Here is an 8,716-nt window from a genome sequence, read left to right on the forward strand (position 1 = left end):
AATATAATCGACACAAAAACATTAAATCTACAGAGAAATCAAATATTTATGATCGAAATGTGGTCTGAATGTTGTTTCCTCAGAGTCGTGTAACGTGGACTGTGTGCGGGAGAGAATGAAGCAGAGGCTGCAGAGTGCCATGAGGACACTCAGAAAGTCCATCACCAAACAGCAGTTCTACATCCAGTTCTCTGGGACCGAATATGAAGTGGCCCAGAAGCCACCTAAGGCGGCAGAGGGTGCTGAGACCTGCAGCACAGGACAAGTCCTCAGAGATGGAAAGTGTGGTATGTTTGCAGCTGAAAGAGTTGACTGGGTGTTACTGTTTCATCAGGATCTATCGATCTAACTTGTGTATTTCTTCTCAGTGAGCTGTGGTGTGGGGACATTTTATAGTGGGGAGCAAGAGCAGTGTGTCCAGTGTCCCCCTGGTACATACCAGGACACGGTGGGACAACTTTCCTGTGAGCCATGTCCCAGTACTGAAGGACAGGGAATCGCTGGTGCCAAGAATGTATCCCAGTGTGGAGGTAATTCCCTATCCCATTTTTTCCTCACTAATACTGAGATTGTTTCCATTTTATAATGTCAGAAAATCTGGATATTAATATTAATGTTGTAGAAAGAAGAAATGAAAACCAAAAAGAAAGTTTCTCCTCTATCATCCCCTCAGGTCAGTGTCCAGTTGGTCACTTTTCTGATGATGGGTTCCGCCCATGCCAGCCCTGCGCGCTGGGCTTCTACCAGCCAGAACCAGGCCGTGTCCTGTGCTTCCCCTGTGGAGGAGGCCTCATGACCAAGTATGAAGGATCTGTGTCCTTCAGGGACTGTGAGGCCAGAGGTGTGTCTTTTGTTCTTTTTGTGGTTTATTTTGAAGGTACTTGTCAGAATTGCTTTTATAGTGCAAGTTCAGTTCAAATAATACACAACAATAAACAACACAATTAAAATAGAAGTGCCAGAGGCGACCAGTAAGGACGGAGTTCCCTGACAGTGTGCCAGAAACATTTGATCAAAGTCTTGTTTCACGACTTTACCAAACTTCTTTTTGCTTCAGCCACTGTCCTAAACCCTGCGGCCAGCTGCCGCTGGTTTGATGGCTGTCTTATTGTTAGATGTGTGGAGAGATTGTTGGTTGTTGTCATGTATTCAGGTCAGTCCACACTGAGATAAGTAAAGTGTATTTAGAAATTTAGCATGTTCATCCATTGATGATCCTAGAGGATGAAAACCACTATTTTTGTTTGTTTGTTTCCTTTTAATAAGACTTATGCTGAACTTCTTGCGTTTAAGACGAAATATCTGGAAAATTTCACGACACTAGCAAATGAGAATATTAATGATGCGTTTAGCTGATTCACACTGATTACTGTGGCTCGTTCTCTTAATGTTTGGTTACGTTTGATCGAATCTGTGGTAAACACTATCATAAAGGAGCGCATTGTCTGAATGACACAATGCTGTCACTTTAATGGGTTAATAAAGCCACATAACTAAGGGGCCATAAAGTAGTGCTCAGATGTGTTGAGATGGAACTTGGTGCAAACTGATTTTGTTTAGTGAGTGTGCGGTTCAGTGTTTTCTTTGTGTGTCTGCTCTTTAATAGAGTTGTACTGTGTGCACACTTACCCCTTACCTTTCCTCAGTGCACTGTGCTCCCGGGCATTACTACAACTCCAGTACCCACCGCTGCATCCGGTGCCCAGCAGGCACCTACCAGTCAGAATCCAGCCAGAACTACTGCATCACCTGCCCGGGCAACACCACCACCGACTTCGATGGTGCTACCAACGTCTCCCAGTGCAAAAGTAAAGCTGCCCACTATTACCCATTGTGGTTGATAATGAGAAGTATATCACAATATTGTTGGCATTGGTTTAAATACTCCAAAGGGTTTCTACAATTTTGTCCTTAGACCAGGTGTGCGGAGGGGAGCTGGGAGAGTACACAGGCTACATTGAGTCTCCTAACTACCCTGGAGATTACCCATCCAACGTGGACTGTGTGTGGATGATAAATCCACCACACAAGAGACGCATCCTCATTGTGGTGCCAGAGATTTTCCTCCCCATTGAGGATGAATGTGGAGACGTGCTGGTCATGAGGAAGAGCGGTAAACAGAAATATGAATGTACAGAACTGATGAACTCGTTGACTTCACGTTTCTTTAAATGAAGATGCAAAAGTGTGCCTGCTTGTGTTTGTTGCACAGTGGTAGGGTTGGCAGTGCCTGTAAGAAAGTATATGGCACTGTGGTTCTTTCCTAAATGCTTACCTGTGAACAGTGACTTTAATGACGCTGCCATGACATGCACATGTGTCCAGTGGCACAGTATGTCATGCTGTCACACCTGAACTGTTTATCATTCATTTCAGACTGGACCGATTTAAAGATCAGCTTTTTTTCTAGAGCTTTAGGTCATTCCACATGCTCCAAGAAAAACAAGCTCTAGAAGATTCTAACTGTGCTGTGTGCTGTGTCTTCAGCCCATCCCACCTCCATCACCACTTACGAGACGTGTCAGACCTACGAGCGACCCATCGCCTTCACCTCCCGCTCCCGTAAGCTCTGGATCCAGTTCAAGTCCAACGAGGGGAACAGCGGCAAAGGCTTCCAAGTTCCATACGTCACCTACGATGGTGAGTCAGCTTCATCGCAGTTCAGCGACAGCCAACCTTAAACAATCTTACAGCTTTTTATTTCACTGCGTTGCGTATTTTCACCCACTGATTTAACCCTGTTATGCTGCAGAGGACTACCAGCAGCTGATAGAAGACATCGTGCGGGATGGCAGGCTATACGCCTCTGAGAATCACCAGGAGATTCTCAAGGTATGCATGTAATGTGATCATATTACCAGCTGATCTTTGTTCCAAGGTCACACTAACATATAAGGTAAAAAAAAGTCATCACCTCATAAGATGGGTCCAGTATGCTGACAGTCTTTGTATCTTTATTCTCCCCACAGGACAAGAAGCTGATAAAAGCCCTATTTGATGTGCTGGCTCACCCCCAGAACTATTTCAAGTACACAGCAGCAGAGTCCAAAGAGATGTTCCCTCGTTCTTTCATCAAGCTGCTGCGCTCCAAAGTCTCCAGGTTCCTACGACCATACAAATAGACAGGCCCGTCTGCGGTCCTGGTCAACAACCCTGACATCCTGCATCATTCCAAATCCAGCAAACTAAATGTAACCCAAACCCCCATCCCACTTCTGCCCTGCCTCTGTCTATTCATCCATGTATATTTGAGCTTTCTAACTCGTAAGACATCACTAACAATGGAGCTTTCTGTACAAGGTTTGACCGATAGAGGTTTTTGAAGGCCAGTATTTATATTTTTATACTGTATATTGTATTGATATATTCTTTCTTAAATTTGGAGATTTTGCACTGAACTGTTAATTACCACAGGCATGCTATCTGAGTAAGGGTTTATCTGGCAGTAACAATGAATACATATTTTTCAGCAGAAACAGTACAGTAACTATGGTAATTTACTAATTTAGTAAAATCATCTGGCAAATATTTCCTTCCTCTGAATGTTTTATAGAATGTATATAAAGTGGTAATCAAGTGGAGGATGTGCAGCGAAACAGCAGTGTCCCAACCTGTAGGTAATGGTACATCCCACATGTCAGTTTGTTTCATCTGCGGGAGACCCCCATGCCCACCGCCAAAAAACTGAAATATTATGCGCAGCTTCGTGGAAAAAAGACGACTCGGTCTATCGACTAGTCTTTCCTAGTCTGTCAGTGCTAGGCTAACCAGCCGTAATCCATTCCTCCACTGTATTCTGCTTACAACATGACCTTTTCCATCTTTGTACTGTTTTATAGTCTAGCTGATCAGGCGTAAAAAGACTTGCAACTGTACGTCTCTCGCTAAGAGTTAGACTAAAGCCCGAATGCAGAACCCTGTGAAGGTGCAAGGGTGTTATTCCCTGTCAGACTACTTCAAATACAAAATCCTCCAAGGTTATGAGAACATAACCAACACAGGCAAACATGTTGCCTACTCCAGCTTTAACAAAACCTCATCTTCTCATCCAACTCAAAAACAAAGCAAATTTATCAACATGTAGCTGTTGTTTAAAACATGCATATTAAAAAACTCTAAAGTCATCTAAAAGTCTGAATCCGCATGCTATTACACAGCAGCACTTAACAAAAGGCCAGCATCAGCTACCCAATATATCGGTCAAACTCTGTTTCTTCTTTTCTCACAGTCATTTCCCATTGTTTGCACATTCTCTAACAACTGTATTCTACAGTCTTCCTATTTGCTTTCTGTGTTGTTATGTCCTTTTTTAATATTTATACTGAACATTTTGGAACTTGCAGAGGGGCGCGCAGATGTTTTAAAAATGATCTGCGAACAAGCGTGTGGACATACACAGGTGCCCACGCAGAGCACAGCCTGAACTGGATTTCTTTATTGGCCCTGTCGTGCACAAGACAGAGATGAGAAAACAATCAGTGCACTTAAATCAGAAATGTTAAAGTGGTGACATCTAAATCCTTCCACTCCAGTGATGCTTTATCCACTGGGGAAAGATTAAATTGGGCAAATTGCAAAATCTACATTGTAATTTTGAGATGAGATAAAACTACCTGCAAGTAACAGATTGTTACGTTATAGAGAAATGTACCTGGTGTAACTAGTATTTGGAACTTTCATTGCACTTGAATTTTATATTTTAAACTGTAGGGGAAAGGATCTAAGTTACATGTTTTGTTACCTTTTTGTGTTATGTGCCTGGTGTGGTGGTGATAGGAAAAAGAAGCAGCTGTGTCTCCTGTGCTTCCACTCTGTAGCTTGCAGTTACCCTCACACACACACACACACACACACACACACACACACACACACACACACACACACACACACACACACACACACACAGAGAGAGTTAGGTAGGCTGAAGCATCTCAAAGCCTTCGACTGTAGAATAAACTGAAACGCATAGAAATACAGTGCAAGCGCTGGATTAGCCAGCCATGCCGCCATCGCTACAGTACGTGTTTCCACTCCCCCAGTCCTACTTTAGCCCTCAAATACGTTATATAGCTGCCAGAGAGAAGAAGTGTCTCTGTAAACGCTTCTTGCATGATGGCATTATACATCACAATATCTACAAGTTTCTAAAATGACTTCAAACAGATGCGCACTTTTCCATTAAACAGGAAATGTGAGTATACTATACTTTTCTTTTATAAAAAACTAAACGTTTCTGTGTCATTCCCATTGTTACTAATATATAAACTCCTATACCGCATATTGAAGATGGACTCTACATCTGCACACTGAGACTGGAGTTGAAAAGCGAGTCAGGAGTGAGTGGAGTGTTGGTCTGAAGGTGAATGTAGTGGCGCAGTCGGAAAGAGAAGCATCTCTTGCCCGAGCGTTTGTAGCAACTACAGCTTCACTGAACTTATCTGTGTGTAATTCTGTTCAACAACATGCATGCTGATGGTAAAAATGTAAAATCCCTTATCAGTGCTGACATTTTTTTAGAGACTAATGTCCTGTTACCTGTGTCATTCTAGTCTTTGTGCTGGGCACAAGGAAGATAAGGGATAGCCATCGCTAAATTGGAGCTTGTCACACTGACGTTCAAATAAATTACCACCTTGATGGTTTTGCTACTTTTGTTCTCAAACACAAATCACTGCTGAGTATTTTTCAAAGTAGAAGCTACGAAACCTTCAGTGCACTATGACAGTTAACTTTACTTGATGTAAACTGGCATGGCGTGCAGTTTGCTAGCATGGACCATTTTGAAACTCAGAGCACAGTTACTCAACAGTTTCAGATCTTTTAGTTTCAAATTTGCATTGCCTGTAACAGTCTGTGGAGTGACTTCAGTGTGAATGTCGCAGATAAAATCCAAAGTATTACTTGATGCTCCCTCAGTGTCAACAGTATTACTAGCTAACTTTAAAGCTAAGGAAAGCTAGGATGAGCCAGCTAGTGGCTATATTATGTATCATGTGTATGTGTCTCTGTTAGTGGGTGTGCTGCATTAGCTGTTAGCCAGTGAATGCCATTTGTCCTCAATGAAATTACTGGGTCAACACGTGAAGGAGCAGTCAATAAAATGTAACTGTTTCATTTTCTGGATCCAAGTCATTATCACAAACAGCGCAGAAACCAATTCAATGATCTATTAGAATCGATGGTACAAACTCGTTAGTTACTACTTAGCTGTGACCAGCATGTTTGTCTTTGATGTTCCAAAAACACATTTTCTTGAATGTACGCCACAATACAAGATATTACAAAAACTACAATGATGGATTTTTAAAGTCTGAAAGTTGATTTTCATAGTGCTCTGAAATGAAACCAGAAGGTAGGAAATCAATGAAAAGACTTTTGCTTTGAAAAACAGTATGCATTTTTGTGAACTACTTGTAATTAATGGGCTGAAGCAAAACCTGCAGTATGGTCCTGCATGGCACTCACCTGGGATAAACTGGTCAAAGTTTAGGGTTTTTGTCCAGAATTAGTTTTTTTTTTAAAGTAAGGAAAATAAAAAATCTATTTTTGCATTGGCTGAGAATCATCCCTGTAAGACAGCTACATGTGGAAATACAGTGTGTCCTCAAGGCTGTTCTCACCAAAATCATTGTGTAATTTCCCAAATTAGTCGTTTTGTTAGATATTCAGCTCCATACTGCGGTACGGCCTCCTTCTTGTTTGAGGTGGGTCCTGTTCATTATGAGTGTTATGGAAAATATATGAAATGCTCTAAAAATTTATAATTGTTTTTTTCTGAGAATGTATTCGGTTGTGAGTGGGTGTACGAATGTGGTTTATGAGTGTCAACAGAACGTGTGCGCTGCGTGACTGATTCTTTGTGTGAGTCTTTGTGCTGGGTGCCTGTGATAGAAACAGAGGTTGTGTATGTGTACTTTAGTCCATTCTGTAGAGGAATAATTTTAACGTTTGTGTTAGTTGGTTGTATCCAAAGAGAGAAACTGTAACGCAGTGGTGTGCCATTGTTTAGTCCATGAAACTCCAGTACTGAACAAATTAAATAAAATAGTAGCAGAAACCCGATTTGACTTGTCTCGTTTCTGACTGCGTGTGGAATCTTCAGTCGAACAGACTCAGAGGAGAAACGCTCCTATCCGCTCATCTCTTATCTCAGATGTGCTTCTACGTGCTATTGGCACAACCGTCTTCCGGTACACTACCGGAAAATTTAGCTGACACTGCTAATACTGCATTTATCATCAAGTGAAACAATCTGTGCCGCAGATCTGGACACTACATCAGAAATACGCGTCACCATCATCCACACACTATTCCAATTTTATTCAGAGAGGGAGGTGAGATACTTTCATTTTTGGGGGTCTCAGAAATTTCCAGTTTCTCTTTAAAAGCTTATCAGATGAAAAATCCAATAATTAAAGCAATGTACAGCCTGTTAAATATAACTCTTACATATTGTCCCACCTACTCCTAATACATGCATTAATTTAAATCGTGTTAATAATGACCTCTTTTGAATTCAAAGCAGAGGGAGTTAACAGTGTCATTTGTTTTTGTAACAGACAAAAAGTTACAGGTTGGGTGGATGTCCTTTGTGAGAGTTATAACTAAACTGATTCCAGTATTTTAACTTGATAGCATGATGGCCATACACTGTAGCTGCTATATTACAGAATCAGACAGTGTAAAGAGGTGGTGGTGTGAATGCTGGAAGTGAGGTTATTTCTATACAGTAAGAGAGGATCACATCCATTCCTCTAGAATCAAACCTTTAAGTTGCCTCATAATTACAGTGCCTTGCAACTAACAAAACAACTTCTTTTTTATAAAGCAGCAAACTATTTTCCAGGCTAAATGATGAGCTTCCAAATTAAAGAGAGGTGTGCAGGACTTGTGGCATACAGTGATGCTGCAACAGTCAGCTGGTACATCAGCTGCTCTATGCTGATGCTGCAGCAGCTGGACACTATTCTCAGCTTCCACCTCTGTGACAGTTCGTTCCTACACAGGAAACAAGTCTATGCTGGATTTTGTCCAACTCTGCACAAACCGAAATAGCCCAGTAGGGGGCACTCAAAGATCTTTAGGTGTTTGGTTTTCTTCTTGTGCATTAAACTCCAAAGTAATGAGGTAAAAGTTACTTTTGCATACAACAGCTTGTGGATTTACTGACTGGGAATAAAGAACAGAGTATGTGGGCAGTTTTATTTTTCTTAATATTTAGTAATGCAGCTGTGTTCTTACCACGGCTTCATTGTGATTGTTCAAGTGCATTTTCACTTTTTTTTTCTTCCACAACCAGCTGTTACCATTGGTTTGTAACTGGGGCTGGAAATCTGGCATACAAACTGGCATTTGCCTGGTGGGCCTATGCACTGGGCCAATTGGTCGATATAATTTTTTTCCTCTTTGTTGTTATAATCATGCAGCTTACAGGATGGCGTGAAAGCCCCTTAAGCACTGACAGCAGCCCACTGGTTCAGTTTTACTACTGACAGTAGATTGCCCAATTAAATCTCTTAACACAACCGGCCTCTCCCTAACCTTACCTGTGTGCTCGTGCACCTTGTGTAACACAGTTTAGTGTTGAAGTGGATCATACAGATAGACAAGGGGAAAAAAGGTGGATCTGCTACGACAGAAAACAAAACCAGAAATATAAGGAGCAAAAGGTGGAATGAACATGGTCAGGAAATAGATTGAGATGTAATGGGGAAGG

At 41.6% G+C, this 8,716-nt stretch overlaps 1 protein-coding gene across 2 annotated transcripts in view; it reads left to right on the forward strand.

The window, feature by feature from the left end:
- Nucleotides 1-7,062, forward strand: part of scube1 (signal peptide, CUB domain, EGF-like 1) — a 124,509-nt gene extending 117,447 nt beyond the window's left edge. For both annotated transcript variants that reach the window (XM_085251739.1, XM_085251740.1), the window contains 8 exons: nt 84-287; nt 369-530; nt 674-841; nt 1,647-1,808; nt 1,916-2,113; nt 2,488-2,640; nt 2,753-2,832; nt 2,970-7,062. In XM_085251739.1, coding sequence (XP_085107865.1) covers nt 84-287; nt 369-530; nt 674-841; nt 1,647-1,808; nt 1,916-2,113; nt 2,488-2,640; nt 2,753-2,832; nt 2,970-3,122 — 1,280 coding nt within the window. In that variant the 3' untranslated portion in view covers nt 3,123-7,062. The remainder of the gene's footprint in view (nt 1-83; nt 288-368; nt 531-673; nt 842-1,646; nt 1,809-1,915; nt 2,114-2,487; nt 2,641-2,752; nt 2,833-2,969) is intronic.
- The last annotated feature ends 1,654 nt before the right edge of the window (nt 7,063-8,716 follow it).

The sequence above is a fragment of the Mchenga conophoros genome, linkage group LG17, assembly GCF_057382185.1.
Source record: "Mchenga conophoros isolate Kocher_MC1m ecotype Shallow Benthic linkage group LG17, M_conophoros_male_GT1.1, whole genome shotgun sequence".
Lineage (NCBI taxonomy): Eukaryota > Metazoa > Chordata > Actinopteri > Cichliformes > Cichlidae > Mchenga > Mchenga conophoros.